At 42.0% G+C, this 26825-nt stretch overlaps 1 protein-coding gene across 1 annotated transcript in view; it reads left to right on the forward strand.

The window, feature by feature from the left end:
* The window catches only part of cacng2b (calcium channel, voltage-dependent, gamma subunit 2b), a 78886-nt gene extending 52284 nt beyond the window's left edge, over positions 1 to 26602 (forward strand). Inside the window, exons 2-4 of the mRNA XM_080464623.1 lie at positions 2818 to 2901; positions 19085 to 19225; positions 25843 to 26602. Coding sequence (XP_080320749.1) covers positions 2818 to 2901; positions 19085 to 19225; positions 25843 to 26375 — 758 coding nt within the window. The 3' untranslated portion in view covers positions 26376 to 26602. The remainder of the gene's footprint in view (positions 1 to 2817; positions 2902 to 19084; positions 19226 to 25842) is intronic.
* Positions 26603 to 26825: the final 223 nt, after the last annotated feature.

A 26825-nucleotide genomic window follows, 5' to 3' on the forward strand; every position in this document is an offset into this window, starting at 1 on the left:
ATGCTCTTTGTATAAACAAATACAACAACAGGTGTCTTTCAGACATTGGAAATGTCACTTCCTTTAAACTTCCAAGCATCCTTGGAAAAAGCATAAGGTAATGAATCCACCAGAGGGCACCGCTCAAAATGTTGGCAAATAGCCAAGATGAAAAATAGAAAAAGAACGAACACGGGAATGACTACGATAGCAATAGCAGGAGAAACCTGTCCACACCATTAAGAGTCTGAACAGATATACTGATGTAATAAGCGCAGAGTGCAGACAGAAGGCTCTGTACTTATCCATAAGTGTTTGTAATTTAGAAAATAAATTTGTCTTCATCCTGCTTTACAGAAACGTTTGGATTCCAGATACAGTCACACGTCGTGCTTCAAGTCGCTGATGACTCTCACCGTTTGAAGCCACACCACAGTTTTCCTGCAGCTTTATCAGAAAGTTTGACTCGTGAAAGTAAAGTATATACTAATGAATGCTGTAGAGATGCTGTAAGTACAAGATTAGATATTTAAGGAAAAAAAATATATCCAAGCATAGTCTCAATTGTCCAGTTCGCCCCTCAGAGCAACCAAGTCATGTCAACTGTCTTAGAAGACTGTTCGCCAGTAATACTACCGCATCTATAGTACGGATAGGACCGTGTAGCGTCTACGCAGTCCCTTCATCTTTGGAAGTTCTGGGTCGAGGTTGTATATGCTGCCATAATGCAAAGGGCGTAGAAGGATCGATCGCTAAACTGCATGAAACTCGGTTCTTTATTTTCTGGTTGTGCATTTGGGGTGAGCAATTAGCCACAAATTTTGGCAGTGACAAATTTTAGCTTTAGATGCAAGGACCGTAGCAAGCTACTGTTCTTCTCCTTGTGTTCTGTGCTGCTCAGAACGTGTAGATAGATGCGTTTGGAGGTGCGTGCAGCATCAACGCAGAGGCTGTGTGGAGGTGGTTCACGGCAAAGCAAAGCCTTCGCTTATCGTTTGCGTATGGAGTATGAATTAGAAGTCAGAACAGCTGCCGACATGCTTCGCAGTCTTTGATTTGAAATATAACAAGACACCCACCCACATACCAAAGTGGGAGCCTTAAAAGCAGTGGACAGTTTCTAAGGCCTTCTGTAGATTCTCGAAACTTCTCAAACACTTCAGACAACTTCAGAACAGAACTAGGGGTTTAGAGTTTGGGGTTTAGAGAGGGGTTTATTGCCAAATTGCACTTTGGGCACCACTATTTTTCAAGATTATACTTATATTATCCTGACATCCACCAGTCCAATCAAGAGTCACAGGGTCTCCAGCCTTTTGACGCTACCTAATCCCGAAACCTGTTAGGACTCACGGTCATACTCACACCTATAGCCACAAGCATGTCATTGGATTGAGGGAGAAAATCTGAAGAACATCTGAACGCTACAAAGACTGCAACTGAATCAAACCACAACTCCATGGTCCCTATCATAACATGTTGATTAATCTTGATAAGAAATGTAATTCATTTGCAGGTATTCTTAGTTCCTAAAGTGTTTCTGCAAAAGTTTATTTTTCCTGTTTACGCGAGGTTAAGGCCCTAAGGCCTCCTTCACGTGTGCTGGAGGGCAAATTACATCACCTGAAAGGTCTTTACACATCAACACTTTATTTCTGTGGTGCCAGCCCTCCCGAGTACACGCTTCATATCTTGAATACCTCTCGCTTTGTAGCACCGCTCGCATTTGCACAACAAACAAGCGCAGTGAGTACATCAGACAAAGAGGATACGGGAACGGGGAGGCTATTCCTCCAGTTACACACAAATCCCATCGCATTGACACACTCCGCTCTTGAATCGAACAGAATTTCCAACACGACGTTCAGCACCCGGTTCACACTGAAATTATGAAATGATGAAAGCCTTTTTATTTCCTTTTTATTTGTGGGCTGCTGAAAGATTTCCGCACCGCTTCCTCGTGAAACACCGTCTTTAAAGTATCTATCAAAGTCTACCTGATGAAAAACACTTTGTTCGTCTGAGTGTTTGCTGAGGTGTATTAAAGATATGTAAATATAAAAAAGACTGTTGTTCGAGGCCTGTCATCACCCCACCCACCCACCCACCCACCCGTTTCTCACTTTTATGTGTTGGGCTTTGGTGTAAAATGCAAAATGTTTAGCATTAAGGGAAGGAAGCAGGGTAAATCAGAGGCTGACTCTGTGTGCGTGCATGCGTGCGTGCGTGCGTGCGTGCGTGCGTGCGTGCGTGCGTGCGTGCGTGCGTGCGTGCGTGTAACCGATGCCCATTTGAAAGCCGGGCACAAGTCTTTCGTCCTTCAATCGCCAATTAACAAGGGCCCGTTTAATTGCAGTGGTTTGGGAGGGCATACAATTACCACTGGAGCTGAACCAAGCGAAAAACACACACACACACACACACACACACACACACACACACACACACACACACACACACACACACACACACACACACACACACACAAAATCCTCCTTAATGAGAGGCACTATCAGCTCTCCTTTCTTCCTATCTATCATTTGCATTTTGCTCACTTTCTTCTCTCGCCTCCTCCTCCTCCTCCTCCTCCTCCTCCTCCTCCCCACCTGCACTTTGGAGGCATTTATATTAAACTCCTCCCATCCACTTCTCTCTCTTGTTTGTCGCCTCCTGCCATTATGCGGTGTGCTCACTTTTACCTCTTCTGAAATATCAACTGCAATCAAAGTGACGGGGCGTACATTTTAGTGGGTACAGACACAAAGTCACTTTAATCACATATGTTGAATGAACTATGCATGTGGTAAACAATCTGTTTTTTGTTTGTCTCTCACGCAGGTTCCTTTAAAGGCATGTGTAAGCAGATAGATCACTTCCCCGAGGATGCTGACTATGAGGCGGATGCTTCCGAGTACTTCCTACGTGAGTCTTCTCCATATATACATGTTCATCCACTTTATTAAATTAGTTTGTTTATTTCATATTTCAGATGTGGCTTCTATTGGCAAAAATTCATTCCTTATAGATATCTTTAACAATCCCCCCTCAAGTGACCTTATCTAAAACCCACATCATCATTTGGGCTTGTGCCATGTACTTGCAACCAATCAATTCAATTTAAATCATTGGACTTGTTCCCAGGTTTGCTTTAGTCACTAGAAAAGCATCTAACTATGGTTTTCTTTGATTTTGGTGAATTTCTGCATCCTCAAAGTCACCAGTTTTGAAATCACTGACCTATTTTTCACAAGGCTGTTAGCTGAGCTGAATACCCTCAAGTGATTTTAGAGGTAATAAATATACTTGCTGAGAGCTCACAATAGTTTCTAAAACACATTTTGAAAAAGCCAAAACAGGAACTTTTTCATTTATCAAAGCAATAATTTGCTGCTAGATGACAGGTATGTGTTCTGTTAACAGCCTGTGGAGAGGTCTCATGTCTGTGCCACGTTCCAGATTTAGTCAGAAAGCAGAACAGACTTTCTAAAATGTGGGTCTTGATCTCCTTGTTTCGTACACCCCCATGGAAGCTCTCGCAAAAAAGATCTGTGATGAAGTAAAAGCCTCTTGTAAGGCCAGTTGCAACAGTTTTCTTAAAAACCTTATAAACAAACTTTCAATGTGTGACGAGACCGAGACCCCATTTACACAAGTGAAAACGGAAAACTTTTGTTGTGGTTTGGGGGTTCAGAACCACTGAAAATGCAACCTTTTGAAAAAGCTGCTAATGTGCACCACGGCCATAGTAAATAGTTCCTCTGCAAGTGTGCAAGTAGACATATTATACCAACAATATTTGCCTCCAGAGTGTCATGACTCCCAGTCTATATTGTCCTGCGACTTGGTGGTATTATAGTTGAGAGTAATTATAATAACAATACAACTTTCTTGTCTGTCCATACGAATGCCATAGAAAATGGACCCGGGTACTACAATATACATTAAATACAAAAGGTACAGAATCTATGTTATAGGAAATGGACATAGATAATTTAATACACATTTTATGTAGTGGTCAAGAACATTTAATTTCATATTAAAACAATAAATTGTTTATAAATGTGTTTACTTTCGACATTTCTGCAATTATCCATTTCCCAGTCAAGAATATTTATCATACATATATTTATTGGGGGGGGGGCATATTCTATAAGGGAGGTCCATATTTCGTAGCGTCAAATAGACCCGGGGATCCATATTCCTCGAAGGAATTGGGACCCCAAGTCCATTTTCCAGGAGGTCCATATTCAAGCACTGTTGTCATGTAAACAGACCCCCAATGCACAACAAAAACGTTGTTTTTGTGTAAACAGGGACTTAATAAAAAGTATGGACAGGAGTGCATATTTGTGCAGATCTGTATGTGCATCTCATGTCAAAACATGAATGAGCCTTTAGCTCTTCATAATAGCTAAGAGAAAAGTTTTGGGAAGTGAGACGAAGCAAGAGTAAAGTCCAGGTGTGGTAAAGGAAATAAAGTGACACTGATGAGGCCTGTGTAGAGAAAAAAAATGGGGTAAAAGGGGGAAGGTCAATACAGCACTGGATAGGAGGAAATTGCAAGCAGAAAGAGAGAGAAACTCTTGTAGGAGGTGAAAGAGGACATGAAGAAGGGGTATGAGGATAAACTAAGGGAAGGTTGGGGAGGTGAAGGACAAGGAGTAGGGTACCAGTGCAGCGCTGTCGCTCTCCCAGCGGCTTGCCAATTAGGACACTTTCTTCTATAAATACTCCAGGCTCTGCTAAGTGGGTCACACCTCTCCCTCTCCTCCTTCCTTCCATCCATCCATCCATCCATCCATCCATCCCTTGCCTCCTCCCTCCTCTTGCTTTCCATCCATCTGTCTGTCCATCTCCGCTGAGGCCATGGCGCCTGTCTGACAGCTGGTGGATGGAGGCTGTGAGGTGGAGCGGGAGACGATGGGGGGGCCGGGGCCAGAGAGGGGGCTGAAGTTGATGTCACGTCTGCTCCCAAGTGTTTGTTTGGAAAGTTTGTGAAAGTTTCCATTGAGTATAGAGCACAGACAGACTATGAACTCTTTGGAGAATGTTATCATGTGGTGACTGCAGGAGTCTCCAGATGTTTGTCAGACTTTCTCACTGTTTTTCTGCCATTTGGGGGGAGAGCGATGACTGAAATACTCCCATTAAACAAAATGAACAAATGCATTGAGGTAGATGTGCTCTGATACGTTTGACTGCCTATTAGGAAGAGACATAAGGTGCTATCACTACCGTTCTGATTGTATAATGATTTCCAATGACAGGTAATGTGAACAAGTTGGCTTACGTTCAACAAAATGTGATGTTTTCTGACACAGTTCTAACTTAATGTGCTTTAACTTTTTCGTGTATGTCTGCAGACATAGAACATGCTCAAGAGGTAATCTGTGCAGAGTTACCAGATTAGAGATGCTCTGACCCAGCAGTCCAGGCATTAAACAGTGGCCCACCAATCCTCTCACAGGTCATGATATTACGGTTCATCGGAAGCCCATTTGTGTACAATGAAGATTCAAATCTGGATCAGGTATCACTACATAGTTTCAGTGTTAACAAATATCTTTTTTTAGAAAACTCAAAAACTAAAAATGCATTTTCTATAAATTCCTCATCTTTCTTTTTTTTGTCATGATCACCCTAGTATTCATTACATATATACGTACCTCTATACTTTGTATTAGGATACAAAGGCAGTCTGTGGCTTAGTTGGTCGAGTGGTCATTTCTCAAACACAAGGTTGCAAGTGCGATTCTCTCTCTGTCCCTGCACACATGTTGAAATGTCCTTGATCTAGACACTGAACCCCAAAATGCTCCCATTGGATGGACTGAGCACCTTTCACGGCAGTTGTTTTAAAGTCATAAAGGAATACTTTATTAATATCATTGACTCTGTTGTATTTGGTGCTATATGAATTCAATTGAAATTGAATACACTGAAAACATGCATTGCAACTTCATCAGCTCTATTTTGTTGTATTTACACTCCCAGGTTTGAGTTAGTCACTTACCATAAAGAGTACCCGGTCTTATATAAATGGCTTCATGTAGCAATTTGTTGCTAATCGTTCTCAGCAATACATTAATTCATATCCGTTTGGATAGTGATGATTTAAAACACTTTGTTGAATTGATTAAAAAATAAACCTCCAGTACCAATGTTAATGCAATTAAGAAACCACGGTGGGTTTATATCACACCAAACGTTTGATATGATAGAAAGTAGAAATAGTGAAAGGTTTAGGTTGTCTGGGATATACATCAGTTATTTTGCTCCTCGTGTGTACTGCTACTGGACCAGATTTTTAATGAGGTATTCAGACAACAAAGGACGTTTTTGAACAAGATTGGGAAACAGTGATCTACAGCAATGTCTCAAAACAATGCTTCTATATCAGCGCTGTAATTGCATGTGACTCTGACCACCATGTTCAGATTGTCCTTCTGCTCCTTGTGCGTTGATTTTCTGAGCAAACCTTTAAAAAAAGACAGGATTTCATTATTAAAACGCAGTGACTCCTTCACCCCTCTCTTTTGGTTTCCTGTAATCTCCAATGATATGGTAATCAAAGCCTATTCTACCGCTGTACTCTCCGCGAGTCACTCTGAGTAACGGTGTCAGCTGAATTACCGCAATAACAATGTAAAGTGTGGATGATGACACATTCTGACAGATGGAAGTGATGCAACGTTTGCTTATCAAAGCAGGGTTTTCTTTCTTAATTACACCGCTGTGCACTCATGTCCCCACCTGGAAGCTTCCCAGCATCGAGCCTCAGTGCTGCACCAGTGGTCGCTGGGACAGCTTAAGTGGGAAGAAGCCTTGTTAAACAGTTTCTATTAAACGGGAGAGCAATTAGTCTACAAAAACTAGAGGAATTGTTGTGACTTCAATGGTTTCCAGTCTCTGTATATCACCTTGGATTTCAGTTACTCTCTTTATAGTGTCAGATGTGGGAGTTTATGGGATGGAAAGAGATTGCCAGTTGCATTCATTGGAAAGTTCTTGATATCCCCAGCAGCGGCACACACCGAACAGTCTTGACAGGCTTTCGTCTACTTTAAATATAGATTCTTGTGAATGAAATACGACGTTTTGTGGAGTTACGAGTTTAAAATATTTTCGAGGTCACTCTGAAAAGACTCCCAGTCAGGTTGAGCAAATTAAACCCCCATTAACATGACAAAGATCGACTGAAGACACGGTCGTTTTTGTGTTTTCATTTCAGAAAAGTTTTGCGTTTGGACGCCCAATGTTTTGAGAACAATGTCTGTTTACACAGAAACAGCAGAAATGCAGAAAACAATGTAGTTTGCATGCCAGGCCACAAATTGGCGCTGTTTGGTTGAGTAATGAAACCACACACACACACGTTTGCAGACAACAATACGCAATTAGCATTCACAATGGAGAGTAGAGAGGCGTTCGTGTGGATGGACGACAAAGTTAAATCACTATTCCAGGTGATTCTCAATTATAAAATGACCAAGTCCCAGGAGAATATAGACTGGGAGTCATGACACTCTAGAAGTTGCCATTGTTTTGCATGCACAGTAGCAGCATGTCAAAAATATTCAAAGTTGCATTTTACCCCATTTCCACGGAGACGGGGTCAGAGCCTCTTCAAGAAGTTGCGTTTCCAGTGACTCCGAGCACCGTTGTCATGTTAACAGACCCCCAAAATGGAATGCAGCGTAGCAGTTACATCTGTTTTGCATTATTAGCCCGAGAGTAAAGAAGCACACCAAGCTTTTTAGTTTAGGAAAGAAATTCCATTTCCTCAAATTAATATAACTCCATGACTCATTTCTAGAGGACATTGACAGAAATGTCACAATTCATAGACTCTGCTACAATTTGGACCACTTGCACTGAGTCAAACAGTAGTAGACCTATATTAAATAGAGCATGGAAGTCATCATTCATTTTGGACGCTTTACACACTCTTCTCTCTTCTATTCTCTCTCTGTTTCTCTGCCTCTCTCTCTCTCCCCGAGGGCCTTTTCGATCTCTCTCCCTCAGCCGCTTGCTCTCTGAGCTGTCTCCCCCGCCTCCCCCATTCCCCTAACCCGCCTCTCGCTGGGTGAATTTGTACATGTGGTTATGTAAGAGCGAGCAGTCAGCCTTCGTCCTGCAGCAGTTGTAGTCAGAAAAAGGGGGGCGGGGGGGGGTGGCACCTCCCAAATCTACTACAGCATAATATAGAGAAGAGATTGTATACCATTTACCTCACTGGTGCGACAAGAACCGAACTCTCATTGTAATAGTTTCTCATTATGAGTATTGTTTTGCATTATTTTGGCAGATAATTAATCCACAACTAATGATTGTTTGTTTTAAATCTATTCTAGATTGGGTGCAGCATTCCTAGTTCCCAGCAGCTCTTCAGAATACTGAGAATATCCAAGGTTGTGACAATGACCTTTGCCTGACAGTGTCTGATGTATAGTTGGATGTTCAATCATATTTATCACATTGCCTGTTAATCTTACACAAGAGCTACATCTGGCCTCAAAATGCTTGTTGTGGAATAGATTGAGGTGTCATCGGGATTTATTCAAGTGTATCTCACAGAGGGTGTAAAATCATGACGTACAACAGTTTTTAAGGAGTTAACTTGAATTCTGGGACTTATAATAATGTGAGGAAAAATTTCAAGCAGAAGTATTTTTGCCTCTGTGTTTGTAGAGTCGGAAGATGAAGGGGTAAACGTGTGAAGTGTGTGACACACAGTGTGTGTACGTGTGAGTGTGTGAAGTGTCTATGTGCTTTGTGTCATGCATGGAGCCAATGAATGGGATTAGATATGGCCAACAGCTCAGCACTGGCCCTAACTGGCTTGAGCAAGACACGCACACACACACGCACACACACACACACACGCACGCACGCACGCACGCACGCACACACACACACACACACGCCTGTAGCTCAAGAAGCCCAGCCATTGTGAGCAAGAAGCTATTACTAATCATTAATTAAATAAAATTCTAATTACATAATTTGGTTTTTGACCATTAACTATTGTATGGAGTTACATTTTATACATTATTGATCATATGCACTAAGGTACTATTCTACCGTTTGTAACCGTTTGTGCACATAAAGGTGTAAACTTTGATAGACATTGTGTGCAAAGCCACGATCAATGATTGAGAATGATTGAGAAAATAAGGCAATCACTATATCAATCAAGAGCTAATATAAAAACTAGACAAAAAATTTAATTAACAAAGGGTGCTTGTGAAGTTCTTCTATCCACGTTTTTATTGGTCTGATTAGATAAAGGAGAGCTTTTAATCACAAAGTTAAAGTAGTTCACTCGTTTTGGCACAACACGCTTCACAATTGTCCTCACTAATAAATTCTGAAAGCCAGCTCCTACACAGATGGAAATACAGCACACACAGAGAGTCCTATTTGAGGTGGATGCTGTGCACAATCCTGCTGTTGCTATAATTAGAAAGCTGGATGCCCGTACATAATGCTAATACTGTGGATCGGGATGCTAGGAGACACGTGACGTCACGCAGTGAGGACATCGCTGCGCTCGCTGATGTCACCGCTGCTATTTACAGCCGGCGAGTTGTGACAGGGAGGCATATCACGATTTACATGAGTAATATGGCATGATAATGACTGGCAGGCTGCGCAGGCTCCCCCAGTGTGTGTGTGTGTGTTTGTGTGTGTGTGCGTGCATGCGTGCGTGCGCGCGTGCGTGCGTGCGTGTGTACTATATTAATATGAACATACACCCACACTCAGGCAGGCACGTGCAAACACATCTGCTGGTGCGTTCGCTCTCCTCTTTTCTTCCTTTTGAAAGAAAACAAGTTTGTTTTCTAAAAGCGATTCCACTGGTGAGCCTCACACACACACACACACACACACACACACACACACACACACACACACACACACACACACACACACACACACACACACACACACACACACACACACACACACACACACACACACACACACACACACACACACACACACCTAGTTATTCCCCTGTAGCAGTTTTGCTGAGTTCCCACTACCACATGTTCTTTGCTGCTGGGCTCTCCCATGTGGGCGAAGTGTGTGTGTATGTGTGTGTTAGAAGTTAGATCAGCGTGTGTGTGTGTGTGTGTGTGTGTGTGTGTGTGTGTGTGTGTGTGTGTGTGTGTGTGTGTGTGTGTGTGTGTGTGTGTGTGTGTGTGTGTGTGTGTGTGTGTGTGTGTGTGTGTGTGTGTGTGTGTGTGTGTGTGTGTGTGTGTGTGTGGGAGACTGAGCGAGCGAGCAGATTGTTCCTATGCAGTGTGTATGGGAAACACCCCACTTTGGAGAGTGAGCGAGTGAGTAGGTGGTAGGCTGATCGATGAGTGTGTTCACTTTGTAGCTTGTTGAGCTGGTGTGTGTGTGTGTGTGTGTGTGTGTGTGTGTGTGTGTGTGTGTGTGTGTGTGTGTGTGTGTGTGTGTGTGTGTGTGTGTGTGTGTGTGTGTGTGTGTGAACCCAGGGAGCTCCCATGGTGGTGTCCACCCCCGCCTCTCTATAATTCAGCCACAATTACAAGGCTCTCCTCTGCCGCAGCTAATGAAACCATAAGTCAGCCGGAGACACACACGTATAAACACACACCACTGCAGCAGAACCCACCGAGCAACAAACCGAGGCAAGACCACAGCGTGATACTGAGAAAGAATATGAAAAGAAATGGCGGCAAGGTGGTGAGGATTGTGTGTGTGGGTACATGTTGACTCACAATGTATGAATCTAACACATTTTCTCATGTATGATCTGATCTACTATAAGTCTGCATGTTTACAAGCGTACACACGTGTAAGCTGATCAGGTTCATCTCGTGCAGATGCACAAATAATAATTAGAATAGCACTTGTTCCTTCGTGAATGTTGTAAAGAAAGTGCAAACCAGCTCAGCCTTCGGCAGAGATGCTGTTGTTATTGTGCTGTGAGGAATTTCATTAGCTGGCCCTATATGTCTTTCCATCTTTTCTCAGTCTGTTCTGTTTTGACAACAGCTTTGACTTGGAAAAAAATAATCTTCAATACTGCAATAAAGCTCTGATATATTTGATAACGTCCACATCTTTTAATCGAAGACTTTCTGTGCAATATTGTGTAGGTCTTACAATCCTTTCAGAATTTCTTCTGTTTCATGCAGATCATGTTGTACATCGTCCGCCTCCATTGGATCACATTTCAGTCCATGCTTGTGGTCGCTCACCTTCAATCACTTCAATCATCGTTACCCAAACAATAGTTTACTGTAGATTGTTTTCTCATGTAAATAATACACACAAAAAAGTCAATTTAAATATTTCTGCATGATGTTACTTATGGTGTTATTCATTGTTGAAACCACATGCAAACTGAAAACATATACCTGCACGAGAATGTGATTTAGCATTCTTAGACCTTATAGTAAATCAGGCCTTATGCTGCTCAACTGCCTTCATTTGCAATTTCTATAAGAAAAATAATCATAGAGAAGCAAGCGGCTGATAATTAGCCTTATCGATCATTAACTGCGGATGTATATTGTAGGAGCATCATTAGCAACACTGTCATCATGAGTCTCTCTACGCCTCCTTTGAACAATCATTTCTCAACGTACAATCATAACACAAAGCCTTCAGGATCAGTGGGTATGGATAATGGATAGATTGATGGATGCAGATAATCAAATGTTGATCCCCTCGCTGGTCGCTTTCACAAATTGCTTTCAAATCTCAGAGCAATATCTAGCTCACAATGTGTTTGGAAGTAAATGTGCTCCCCACCAAAGCACTGATAACTGTGCTTCTGGTTATTGCTTTGAAAGACCAGTTTTGTGCTGCCACTTGTCATTTAAAATCTTAAAGTCGACAGCAAAACTGCTGAAAGCCTGTGTAATAACAAACCTCATCATCAGAACGCCTTTCAGCTAAATACTTTATTCACGTCTGATGACTGTTTTTTCGTGAATCTATCTTGTATAGCATGAATTCGTAATCTTAGTCATAGGTTAAATGAAGGCTTCTCCTGTAATTAATAAATTGTGGAGAGGCCAGCTGCACTTTTTCTAATGTCCATTAGCATCAGGCTAACTGAAACTGTCGTTGCTTTGACCGATGGTCGCTCCATCGAATCCCCACGGTGTTTCCATTACCACGGTAACACAAGGAGCAAGTAGGAAGTGCTGATGCAAACACAGCTTCAGAGTTGCTCTATAAAAGTTTGCTTATTTTTACGGCCTGGCGATTATGTTTAGTGCATTACCACCAAAGAAAAGTTCTTAAATCTTTGAATATCCATCATTTACATTCCAAGTGTTTTTTTTCTTGCGATACATTATTGGAACATGTAAAACCAATAAAATAGATCTGTGGATTCCTCAGAGCAAATATGCAAAGTCAAGGTTTCTTCTATCATAGCTACTCTTAAAAACAATGTACAAACACCTTTGTGTCACTTCTTCCATCCTGTAGGTTCTTTTGCCAGGATCTTTCTGAACTCTTGAAAACGCATCGTTTTTGCTTTTTTGTTTCAGAAAAGTTTTGCATTTACACAGCAACAATTTGAAAATGATGTCCATTTACATGGAAATGGCAGAAACACTGAAAACGATGTCGTCAGCATGAGAGACCACAAGTTGTTGCTGTTGGTTGTTTTGGAATGTCACCATACACACATGCAGAGAACAATACAATATAAACATTAACTATGGCGAGTACACCGACATTTGTATGTACAGATGATGAAGTTGGAGTGCCACTACGGGAGACTCTCAATTCTAAAACTACCAAGTCCCAGGACAATATGCACTGGGAGTCATGACTCTGGAGGCCACCGCAGTTTTTATTGTCCATCTCCTCATGCATGTGCAGAAGAACTATTTATACGGCATGTGCAGTAGCAGCAGTTCAGAAAAATTGCATTTTTCTCTGTTTCCATGGAGACACAGCATTTTCAAGAACTTCCACCGTGGGAGCTGTTTTAAAAAAGTGACATTTTTGTAGCTCTGAGCACAAACATCCTGTAAGCCGACCCCCAAAACACATCAAAAGTTTAGCATTTTCACTTGACATGGTTGTCATGTAAATCGGGCCTTATTCATCTGAATTTGGGTTTTATGTGTCATGTGTTGGATTCAGTCAAACGTATCTATTTTTTTCTTTGTTGCACAGTTGCACAGTTGCATGATTTGATCTTCTTTTTTTTTTCATAAAAAGGTATTTCTTGTGTTCTGTTCATTCATAGTTCAAGAAATTGGGAATTTGTTGGGCAGGCGAAATCAAAATGAGCTCGTGGATTTTTTTTTTCCGAAACCCTGCCCTGTGGATATAGCAGATGCATGTGAATAATCCGACTTGGTGAGCAGGTTCTAGGTATGACTGACGGTATGCCTGGTTCATTGTGATGAGGCAGGGTGGCCTCAAGTCAATCAGCAGCTGGTGAGACTTTGATTTCAGTCCCTACAGTCGCCTCCAGCATGCCGAGCAAAGGAACTGCAAAGACGCGGTACTCTAGATGTCTCCCCAACATTGCTTCCACAGAAACTCTTTCAGTCTCAGCTGGTATCTCTCTCTCTCTCTCTCTCTCTCTCTCTCTCTCTCTCTCTCTCTCTCTCTCTCTCTCTCTCTCTCTGCATCATGATGTGCTTGGTGGCAGGGTGCGCTTGGAGGCCAGCGCATTTAAAAATTCTTCTTTTTAAACTCCCTGCCTTCTGCTTAAAGCACAAGTGCAGAGAGAGAGAGAGAGAGAGAGAGAGAGAGAGAGAGAGAGAGAGAGAGAGAGAGTGAGAGAGAGAGAGAGAGAGGAATCGCTGGAGGCAAAGCAGCTTCACAGAGAAATGAAGGCCTGCAGCATTCACGCTTCTCGTCTTGTCTACTCCTCGTTTTTTCTCCTCTGCTCCCGTTTCTTTTCTTCCCGCATCTGTTTTTCTATTGATTTCCCTACTTATCCCTCTATTCTGGCTTTTTGTGAAAATCAGCTTTCCACCACGGTTGCTTTTTATGTTTCGCCCCGAATCTGTGCCTCTCTTTGTTGAGATCGCGCAGCTTTGCTTTGACTTGTCCCGTTTCCACTCACATCTGTATCTTGGATCGCTCACAGTGCATCTCTGACTTTGGTGTTATTTCCATATTTTCTCTCTATCTAGATGAACACTTTTGCCAAACAGTTGTTGGAAGAAGTCTTGTACAGAAGCTCTTGCGCCGCTGGGTTATACGCGCGGAATATAGACCACTCAGCAATAACATTGTGCTATAACACCTATCTACTGTTTTAAATGATATCAAGTACATATAAAGATCACAAAGTTCAGTAAAGAACCAGTTTTAAACCAGTGAAGCTATCTAGCTCCGCCTCTTAAATGTATCGGCAATGACAGCTGTCAGTCCATCAGGCACATTTTAGGTACTGGGTCGCAATTCCAACCTTGAGCAGGTCTTCCTTCCTCTCTGACGTCAAGAAAGTGCTGTTTTAAAAATGACTATGGTCATCGCTGCCACTGGAAACTTTACGTGTCAAATGTCGCTGTGCGAAGCCTGACAGGTGTAAGAGCAGCAGCCGCGCTGGACGTGGTCGATAAAAATAAGCAGTCAATAAAAATTTGATTGCAAATACAACCTCGCTGTCAAATAATATAAACGGCCCATGGTAGTTTGTGCTCTGTGCAGGATATCAGCCAGCAGTGTGTTCACTCTAAGTGACTGATAAATCAAGTGTAGTGCAGGTGTGCGTGCTCATGACTGAAGGCCTTTTTTTGCTTACTCTGAAAAGCATGTGTGCCTCTGTGTGCATACAGTATGCGCTTCATGCGGCCGGTGCAATCCACCTTGAAGACAATTTGCCCTGACGGCACCTGTCAATGAAGGCGAGGAGATGGGGTTAAAAGAAATAGGAGGAAGGAGGAGAGGAGCAGGAGGGGGAGGGTGGGTGGGGGGGGGGGGATCTTGGTGCAGAGCCAACTCTGAGGTCACCTTAATATTTGATCCGCTTCAGTGAATGAAACCAACAGAGTCCGGCTATATTGGAAAGATGGAAAAAGAAAGAGATACACAAAGCAAAGAAGAGGGATAGAAGGGAAACAAAGATAGAGAGCAGGTGACATTTTAAACCACATTAAGGACGACAGTTGATTTTTATCCATTTCGCCACAGTTTTTCCCTGTGGGATTAATAAACTATTTCTATTCTATTCTATTTACACAACAATGTTTCAAGCAACTATTCATCATTATTTGCGTTTTCGTTTCAGAAAAACATTGCATTTACACATTTACACAGGAGCGTTTTGAAAAAAAAAGAGTCCGTTTACACAGAAATGGGAGAAACACTGAAAACCATGCCACGCCACGAGTCGGCGCTGTTGGTTGTCTTTATAATGAAACGACACACGCGAGTGCAGAAAACAATAAGCTTTCCATTTTTGTTTGAAAATGTAAACGGGGCTTTATTCATCTTTAAAAAAAATTCAAGCATGGGAATGAATCTGGATTAAACAGCTTCTGTGTCGTAAATAAAATGTTATTGAAATCGTTATGCTATGATAGCTAAGTTTGGACTGAATTTGAAAGATGTGGCCTGATTGAATGGGCTGTTGATTCTGATCAGCCACTGGTTAGCACTATAACGACCTCCAATATTGTGTGGGTTCTTTTTTCCATTACAACAGCCTGGACTTCACTGCAGTATCATGCACCAAAGACATTCATAGCTACATTAGTAGTCGTATCCAAGGTGGGCACTCGCTTGATCGGTCGTGTTTGTTCAACATAACATATTTCACAAATCTTTAATTGGGGGAATGATACATTCCATTTGATTAATTCTTGAAATTTCTGGCATTTTTTTTGTTAACAATTAAAAGGAGACTTTGACCAGTTGGGTTGGAAAACTCAGTGAAGCTTTGACGGATCCCAACTTTAAAATCCATCAGAACTGTGCCTACCCTTACATGTCGGAGTAAATACTTTTTACAGCACAGAAGTATTTCTTGACCATAGTGTTGCCTGTGGGTATGATGATATGATGTTTCTACATGATGAATGCACGGGAACCACTTTCATGGACTCCTCTGTTTTCCGATTTGCAACGCTATTATGAACTGGAATGCCACAACTCTGTTTTTCCAAGAAAGGGACATCAATACAAATTAGAAATTCTCAAGTCCAGACAGTACGAATGCACTATAAGATTTGAAGAAACTCTTCCATAGCTCCATGGTCTAGGTCTTAGGCTCTCATGATCATGGTGCAAACTCAAAAGGGTGGACGGGGTTTGAAATAGACAGACCTGCAGGTAGGCAACCCTTTCTGCATCAAAATAAAGCGAGTTGGATATCATTCCATCACACATCATTTTATGACATTCAGCATTACTTTTTTTAACAGTTGGAGATACAGTGGCTCCTATATGGGTTGACTCACAGAGGGCTGCCCAGTCCTACCCACATACATCACTGAGCCACGGTTGGTCATGACCCTGTCACCACATTACAAATTTCAACCTTCAGCTACCTTTGGTGGGAGCTGACCTTTATAAACCCAGAACAGCCTAATTCTAAAGATAACCCGCATACAGTCATGGAGCTCGTCAATTCAGGTGGCTTCGGATTTTGATGCTTCTGGAATGTCTTTCTTGTTAAAAGAGAGTTTTTTTCTCACACGTGTGGATTCTGCTAATTATCATCTAGATTCGTCCTTGTGAAAGTCACACACAGCTTCTGACATCAGGAACTGTCTGTTCTTATTGTCAGAGATTATCTCAGATGAGCACCGCCTTTCTCTCCGTTGACTTTTTCCCCAGATATCTCAGCGGCGGGAAGCCGCGATGTTTGATTTGTAGTTGAAGAAAACAATCTGTGACTTATGTGGAAGAACTTCACATGGATACAGGTGCACAAATATGCTTTTCACCAGATTTACTGCAACAATTGGAGGAAAAATATCAGCATGACATTTTTCTTAATCTGTGACTTGTAAAACAGGATTTGTGTACCTGTAATTAAGAAGTTGTGACTTTGTAAGTGTGGTGTTGTATTTGTGGGGAGAAAACAATTCTACAGGTACACAAAGCTATTCTACAGGTACACAACTCACGGTACACAACTACAAATTCACTTTTACAAGTACACAAACCTTTTTCACCAATAATACCTCCATAACTCTCACTCCATAGTGACAAAATTGCCTGTTCGAGTCTGTACCTGGTCTATCTTTGTGTAATTTGTGCCTTCTCCTTGCACATGTGTGGGTTTTCTCTGAGTACTCCAGTGTCCTCCCACAGTCCAGAAACGTGTTTGAGGTTTATTGATAACTGTAAATCTCCTGTAGGTGTGGCTGTCTGCCTCTGTATTTTCCCCGTGATGGACTGGCTACCTCTCCAGGCTGGACCCTGCCTTCACCCAGTTAACTTGGATCTGCATCAGCGCCTCGCGACCTTGAATTAGCTACAGTGGTGTATAAGATGAATGGATGGTATATAAGATGGGTTGATTGAAGATTGAAAACATTTGTTACTTCATGCTACGCTGCTAACGTTTGCAAACATACTTTTATGGTTTTTCGCAGCCATTACGTTTCCTTGCGAAGTTGTAGTTTTGGATGTGGAGCTCTATGTGGATGTTGAGTCCTTGCCAGAGCAAATGTAGTTACTCCCGAAATCTGGTTGGAAGGCCTGGTTGGAAGACAATGTCACTTTTGTATTGGCTTGGTAACTTTTAAATCCTTATGTTCATCGATGGAAATTGCACCTTTACATGGAGGAAGAGGCAAGTTGACAAGAAGCCTTGAAAACAAACAGAAAAGTTTAAAATGTCAGATAATTTCTTTATTTTCCTTGGATTCTGTTTTACTCATTCATGTTGATCTGACTTAATATGTGATTAACATTACTAAGTGTAGTCATTTGGAAATCCATCTTTGTATAAGCTACTATTATGTACAAGGAAAACCAAATTATGCAACAAAGAAAAAGCCCATCTGCTGAAAAAACGGCTCAGGAATGTGACATTGGTCGCCTCCGAAGCTTGATGACCACGGTGGCGCCGTGACAACCCCGAGGCCAATCAGCAAATCTGCCAGGCAGAGGGCAAACAGACAGATAGCTGATGGACAGACTGATATAAGGAGAGGAGGAGGATGGACAGAGAGAGAGATGGAGTGATAGGGCGATGGAGAGGGGTCAGATGGACGGACACAGATGCTGCCCATTGGTTGAGATCATCTGCAGACGGAAGAGGAAGGAAAGCAGCATGAAGAAAAAGTATTTCTACTGAGAGTGGGGTTTCAAAGTGTGTCAGGATGAGAACAAGTATTTAAGCTTGAATCAAATAGTATCCCCCTCCAGATAAGGTCATTTTTAAATTGTTCGGATCAATTGGTTATACAAAGCACCACTTTTGTGCTAGTAACATGCTCTGAATTACACATTTCTGGTATTCTTTTTTTTACATGTGCTCTGAAACTGTTTTGTGAGATTTGAGAATTTTGCACTAAATAATTTTCAGTCTTTCCTATTTGAAGTAACTTATTGTGTATTGCAGCAATATATTACACACCTAGATGGACTTCAGTTAAAAAAATGTGTTCTAATGAATTCATTAGTAGGTTTACATGCCACATATTTCTTTTATGAATCAATTCTAAGTCTAAATCTCAGAGATTTTCCCATGCTGGTGAGCCCTGAAGCGCTCCAGCACCACCTAAGGAAGGCCAGCTCAAAAATCCGCTTCACACACGCTGTTTTCGAAAAAGAGGCAAAATGCAGTTGGTGTATTCAAAACACAAACCTGCTGAAATCATAGAAACATGCATTTCTGATCAGACGTTGAACATGGAGTAGGTTTCATTAGTAATGCAGTTTCAAAACAAATGCAGCTGCCTGAGAAATGACATTGCTGTACTATGTTTAATAACAATATTACCACTAGCTAATGGTACATTTTGGGTGTCATATGTTCTGGAAAATCTATGTTTTCGACGTGTTTCCAATTGAGTTTAATACAAAGAGTCCTCCATGCCGGCTATTACTTGTTCAATCACCTCTTTCTACAAATTATAGTTCTAATTTAATTCAGTTTTTTTTCCCCTTTTGCCTTTGTGTCCAGGCGCTGTACGAGCGTCCAGTATCTTCCCCATCCTGAGTGTGATCCTGCTCTTCATGGGGGGGCTGTGCATCGCCGCCAGCGAGTTCTACAAGTCACGCCACAACATCATCCTCAGCGCCGGCATCCTCTTCGTCTCCGCTGGTATGAACAGAACATTTTGACCGAGACCGTCAGAGAGGTTTTAATCTTACTATGTTAGTTGTTGTGATTGTAGAGATTCTTGGTGACGTCAGGAAAATATTGGGTCCTTGTTGTGGTATTGGGTCATTTTAGGTTGCAAAGGATGAATCATGTTTGAGTAAAAAAAGTGCCCCATATTTTTCATGATGAATGACGAAAATCCTCCATTATTTGTTTTTTTTATCTAATTTAATTGTTTTTGCGTTTTTGTCCCGTTGACACGGTAATGTTTTGAAAACCTTTACATGAGTTGGTGTTGTTGGGTTTTTTTTGTAACAAAACCACACACACATGCACGCAGAGAACAACATGTAATCAACATTAACCAAGGTGAGTACACAGACATTCTTATTGACAGACCACCAAGTTTGATTGCTATTAAAGTGACTTTCAACTATGGAACTACCAAGTCCCAGCAGAATATGTAGTGGGAGTCATGACACTCTGGAGGCGAGCGACGTTATAAGCGACTCTGTCGTGTGAACGGACACCTAAAATGCATCAAACGTCCATTTTCAATTTTCACTTGAAAGCACTGTCAAAGAACGAGGCCTTAATAACACAGAATAATGATAACATTAATAACTATCGTATCGTTCCCAGTAGAAGAGCACTCCTACTTTTTCAAAGATGTGGCGCGCACAAAGAACAAGCCTCACTACTTGATAAAATAAGCAGAAACAACAGCCAATAAACTTTTTCTAGTTTTTTTTATTGTTAACACTGCCCCGCCTGGGGCTGGGCTTGCACTGCGGCTGAGGGCACAGTCGCCTCGTCGCCCCCCCTTTTCCCGCTGCGGGAAACTTGACATGCTTCCCTCGTCCTATTGATGTCCGCGGCGTAGGGGGGGGGGGTTTCTCGCGGGACGGATTCCTTCTTTGGGTGAAAAGCGGGTCGGCGGAGGGGGTCCGGTCGGTGACTCTGGACAAGCGCCGAGCCCTTCTCGCGACTGCCAAAACAAATCTGAGCTACTTCCGTGTCAACAAAGACACATGTAATTATCATATGTGGCAGAATGTTTTGCCCTGCGCTCACATGTTCCCAATAGACGCCCCAAGGCTTGCACACAATTATACGGTAGTTGTTTTTTTTGTTTATGTAACTTTTAAAGTAACTCCGCCAGTTGTTTCAAAAAATGCAATTGACTGAATTCTCGTACGACAATAATATAACATATATTTGTCAAACACGGGTTCTTTATTACTAAAATAGGCCATGTTTATATTTTTTAAAAAGCATGAGGCTACAATTTATTAACCTTCTAAACTACAAATTTCAACCTAAAAAATATGGAATCACTGCATGAAATGAGAGAAACAAACCAAAATGTGCTTTTGAACTGAAATGAAATGCAAATGAGTAAATGCAACCATTATTAATTGTTTGAACATTGTCATTGTTAATTGGTCTTTAACAATGGCGGTTAATGACCACCAGTTGTGTTTCGCCTGAGGATCAAGTCAGGTTAACAAAAACATTGCACGTTGCCTTTTTTATTTAACCCAAGCAAGTTTGTGTATTTATGTGCGTGAATGTGTGTACTGTGGTTCTAGGCCATGACCTACTGTGCTGCGCTACATAACTAGTTCCCCTCCAACTACTAAGAAGTGAGAGCTGCGTTCTCTGTTTCCTCGCTCGCTCTCTTTATCGCTGTCTGCCTCTCTCGCCCTGTTGCTAGGCTAAGGGGCGGCCACTGGGATTACACTCTAAAAATAAGTTGTCCCTGATACTCTTTTGCTCTGATCCATCTCAATCAGGCCTTCACAGTCCCAACACCTTGGTCTGCCTTTTTAATCCCCCTCTGTCTTCGTACACTGTTTCTTTATATTTCATATTTGTCCGGCTGTCTATCCATGTCAGTGTCTCACATACGAGTGTTATGGTATGCTAAGAATAATAAATCAAAATCTTAAGGGGTCATATTAGATAGCATTTAAACACTTTCACATGGGTCTCATTAGTCCAAAACCGTATTCAAATTGTATTGCCCCAAATCCAGCTTGTTCTTGATTTTCAGCCATTTGAATACGGGATCATTTGAGCTGCATTCAAAATCTGCTGTGTCTGTGTGAGCTGGACTGTCTCCACCCACACATGCCCATCTTGGGAAGAGGAGGAAGTACTTCCTCTGGTGGAGCAGAGCAGAGCAGAGCTGCCTAATAGTGCGGGGGTCAAAGGGAGGGCCTACCTTGATTGGGATTGGCTAAACCCCCGATGACACTATATAGGGTTTGAGTTCTGATTCGCTCGTTAGAGCACAAAGTTTTAAAAACTTCAACAAGCCAGGGAGAAAGATGACAGATTTGTTTCACTTCTGGGGCATCATTCCCAGATATGGGGATGTGTCTTACTGTTGGAAAACCATTAGAAAGTGGATTTTACATAATATGACCCCTTTAAACAAAACTGGGGGAAAAGACGGGTAAATGAAGAGGAAAAATGTGAGGTGGTGAAGATGCGAGTTTGACTGGCTAAAGAGCTCAGACAGGATGTAAGTCAGAAGTGAGTCTGCCCCAGTTTAGAGGGAAAAATAGAAAGAGCGAGATAAATAGTCGGCTGTCAATAACTAATGCCTGTAGAAACATACATCTCATAAGTTACCCATTTATTCTGAGTGTATTTTGTTTCCTTGTCACCCTCATTGATCAGCTGCCCTCCTCTTATCTGTGAAGGATCACTTTCAGACTTTTTTGCCTTCGAATTACACAAAGCTTCCCTTACAGCCATTGTGTCATCGCTCGGGATACAGTTGCTGTAACTTAGGACTGATTAATGAAGCACTTATGATGTCAGTGAGGCCTGAGTCTGCTACAGGCCTGATCAAAACGCTTGCACTGGGAAAACAAATATGATATGGTGCACACACTAACAGACAAGATGGACAAACTAGACAGGAACTGAAGAGAAGCTTTGGGAAAAGGCTTTGCGAGACAGAGATGGAAACAAGGTTACAGCAAAGCAAACACCACATCATGAGAAACACCAGTTGAGGAAATCTGACTTGAAGAAACACACAAAAGGACAAAGTACAAGACAGAACAACACTGTGACGCACAACTCAGTCCTTACTTTTTTAGCATTTAGGCATTCAGAGTTCTGACAAAAAATGAACAGAGGTTAAGGATTTGTTGTCTACAAGATAATACTGCCCCCAGTGGACTATGGGTACCGATCTCACTGATAATTGAGTTGTGATGAAAAATGATATTCTTTTTTAACATCGAAGTGGATAACCCTTCAACTTACCTTTAAACTCCTTCAGATTTGAAGCACTGCAGGTTCGCTATACTTTCAGCTAGATACTTCATTTAACATTTAAAATGTTGTCACATCTGTCCACTATTCAGGTGACATTCTCAGTTAGAGTCCCGCAAATAGCAAGGACCCTTTCAACACTTGTTGCAGCTTTAACTCCAACTTGAAATCGGGTGAAATTATGTAGTGTTTAAATTTTTTAAGTTGTTCTATTTCAAAGTGACACATCAACATTTTGTGTGGTATCCTGGGATGGTCTACTATCACTGTGATGTGGAATGACTTCCTAACAACTAGGAATTTTGGAGTTATTCTAACTTGAAATCTTCTGAAATCATCTAACGTTTGGTCATATTCCAATTTTCAAATGCATTTTATTTTGAAATGACTCATCAGAGTTCCTTTATATTGACTGAGTGTCCTGGGGTTGTCTATTATCACTGTGACCTCATAACAACTAGGAATATTCATAAAACAAGGATAGAGAATCACAAAAGACACAAAGCTTTACATTTGATTATAAATGGGTTCTGCTGTTACTAACAGCAACAAGGGACATCAAAAGAAGAACTGATCTTGGAAGTGCACCATCAGCAGGACTCTTTCAGATTTCAGGAGACACCCCCAGGCCCCCTGAAGAGATAAGGAGACTGAATCATCTCCTGGAGGCTGAAAAGGCTAATGTCCAGCAACCGTCTGCAGACCTGCAGGAAACTAAGCAGCAGATGGAGTGGCAGAAGATCGTCAAAGAGGCGTTCATTAAGCATGAGACAGAGACGACCAGAGAGCTGGAGAGGCTGCTGCAATGCTGTAATGTGGAGACTCTCAGCACCACCAAGCTGGCTTCTCAGGTCCACAACACAACCAAGCAGAAGGAAAAAGAAAGAGCTGCACAGAGAAGCACTGCAGCTGGCTCATACGGTCAGCCAAGAGGAGTTTTCATCTGAGCTGCAGGCCGAGAAACAGGAGAACTGGACCTTCCAAGAAGAACTGAACAAGATCAGGGCTTCACATGAGCAGTTCATTGAAAAGTATAAGAGCTAATATCTTGTTTTTATATTTCTTATTATTGTTCATATTCTATGCAACTCCTATTATTGTCCATTCACTGCTGCAACAATGCAAAAGATCTTATCTTAGTTATGTGGTGGGATCGAAGCACACGTTCCAGAAGATGAGGGAATCGGAGATAGCCTTCTTGGTTAAAGCTGCAGCCAAGAGGGAAAAACATCTTTGAGGAGAGCTGAAGGAGCTGAAAGCTCATCTCAGTGAGCAGGTCTCCTTCTGCCACAAGTTTCATGCCCAGCTGGAGGAGAAAGACGGGGAGGAACCATGCCAGCAGGAGGAGCTCTATATTATAGTCCTCCTGCCCTCAGAGTCATGAGGTGATGGAGGAAACTCCTTCAAGAAAGACCAACAAGAAGCCTTTGGTGCATTAAAGACTGCATTGCTCTGTGGGGTTGGCTCATGAACTGACTTTTATTGATTCCTCGGTCCGTTGCTTAATGATTTCTTAATGTTTTAATAAATTCCCCAATTCAGTGTGTTTGATTTCTTGATCATTTTTTTCCTATTGTGTTTATTTTGATTCATGGATTCAACTGATTCTTTGACATTTTCATACATAACTTTCTTCATAACGTTCATGAAAAGATATGTTTGATTTTTCTGACGTTAGCCCACAGCTGATGTGGGACCATTTCATTTTATTGATTTCTTCATGACATTGATTGACTTTGTCTTTGGCTTTAAGGAATTTTTTTAGTTTTCATTGATTGTTGAATTGTTCCGTGCTTTGTTTCTTGATTTCTCAATTCATTGGTTTCTTTGTATATTGCATGAAATTAAACTAAATTAAAAAAGGATATGAAAAAGTCTGCTTCTGGTTTGTGTTACACACACACACACACACACACACACACACACACACACACACACACACACACACACACACACACACACACACACACACACACACACCCACACACACACACACACACACACACACGCACACACACGTTGACCCGCCCATGTGACCAATGGACGTATTAAAATCTTTGGCATATATTTATGTCTGTCTGTATGTCTGTTAGCAAGATTACGTCAAAACTACTGAACCGATTTTGTCGAAAATTAGATAGATATTAGTCCATGGAAGATTCCATTACATTTTGGAGGTCATTTTTTTCTGAGTCCAGGTCAACCTTTGGCGGACGTCAGAAATCTCTGATTACTCTTGTTATTTTGGGGTTTTTTCTTCGTGCAATACAGCCTGAATACTTTTTTAACCTCTGGGGAGCGCTGTAAATAGTACCGCTGGAAAATGGACTTGAACTAAGCTGTAATTGCTTACTGTGTCACATTTCTGAAATATTATTGAGTAAAGTCCTTTATCGTCGACATCAGCACCGACTGTTGCACCTTTTTTGTCTTCACATACACTCCCCAATACCAATGGACGTGTTGGCAAAAGATTTCTGTGTGACTAAAACTAGGATATTTATAGAACATGTCAGACATTGAAAGAAAGACCAAAAGAGTCAAATTGCTTGAGTTTCACTGGAAAGTTACAAACTCATTTCGATCTTTGCTTCATTCAGCTGTTGAAATCCATCCAGATTTCAGCTGGTATTTGGTAATCAAGGCATTTCAAGCCGTTACTATCATACGCCAAATAAGTAAAAAAGTAGCCATGCTATTGGGTGTCTTTCTGAACACGGATTCCACTACCTCGTAACCTTATGGTGTAGTATTGTAGTCAAGAACAAGACCAGAGCATCCCTAGACCAAGACAAAAACAAGACCGTAAGAGGCCAAGACTGATTTAAGATGTGAAAATGTTGTCTCAAGACCAAGAAGGACAATACTCGTGGAGGATAAAATAGGCATATGAAATGTACAAATTGATTTGAAGATTAAGCACATTTGGCATGGATTGTTCATTGATGGACATCTTGTTTGCAGAGCTTTGGCTTGAATGTCTGACAATAGTAAGAAAAAATTGATTTGAAATGAGAAGTGCATTGTTCAAAACCTCTGGTGTGAAGGCCTCACCATGTTTCAGAGATACAGGCATTAAACAACTTGAACAAAAGTGTTCCAGAAGGGAGTTTGTGATATTATCTGCCGTTCTGACAGGCCATAAATCATTTGAAGAGTACAATCTGCTATTATTGTGATTAATGACACCTGACACTATTATCTGCTGCTATAAGAATCCAAACAAGAGACAAAGTTTGTCAAATAAGCACTATGAACTTGCGAAGCTCTGGGTTTTTAGTTATTTGAATGTTGAGCTAACTTCTTTTATTTCTTCTTCGCAGGCCTAAGCAACATCATAGGAATCATTGTGTACATATCAGCCAACGCTGGGGACCCTTCCAAGAGTGACTCCAAGAAGAACAGCTACTCCTACGGCTGGTCCTTCTACTTTGGTGCCCTTTCCTTCATCATGGCTGAAATGGTGGGAGTGCTGGCCGTGCACATGTTCATCGACCGCCATCGAGAGCTACGCGTGGGGGCGCGAGCTGCCGACTACCTCCAAGGTGCGGCCATCACTCGCATCCCGAGCTACCGTTACCGCTATCGACGCCGCTCACGCTCTTCGTCCCGCTCCACGGACCCCTCGCACTCTCGCGAGGCATCGCCGGTGGGCCTGAAGGGCTTCGGGACGCTGCCCTCCACTGAGCTCTCCATGTATACGCTGCCCAAGGGCCAAACGGGTACTCCCACAGCCACCTATAACTCCACCGAGAGGGACCACAACTTCCTCCAGGTCCACAACTGCATCCAGAAGGACCTGAAAGACTCAGGCGGCCACAGCAACACCGCCAACCGGCGCACCACACCTGTATGAAACTGACAGACGGACCACAGACACTAATAAAAATCTGAGGAATTTTGGTGGGGGGGGAGGCAGCAAAAGGACTGATCATGACGATAGAAGGAAGTAAGAGGAAGAAGAGAGGGCTTAATGGGGACGGGGGACTTGAAAAGTAAGGGTACGCAACGGGGAGGGGAGTTTCTGAGGGTGCCACAGCAGTTTCTGTTTTAGAAAAAAAAAAGGAAACAGCGTAAAAATGCATTAAAAAAAAAAAAAGAAACATGCATGATTTTCCCATGAACCATTGTTTAACAAGTTTTGAACATGTTTGTAAAGAGTCATGGGGGAGGATGGGGAAAGAGGAGTCAGGAGAGTGGGGGGGGGTGGTCCTTCAGAATGAAGGGTGGGGCAGTGGTGGTGTTACTGTAGGGGCTGTGGATCCGTGGAGTCGGGGTTTTGGGCCAGACTGCCCGTTTCAAGGCG

This window comes from Lipophrys pholis, assembly GCF_963383615.2.
Source record: "Lipophrys pholis genome assembly, chromosome: 5".
Taxonomy (NCBI): domain Eukaryota; kingdom Metazoa; phylum Chordata; class Actinopteri; order Blenniiformes; family Blenniidae; genus Lipophrys; species Lipophrys pholis.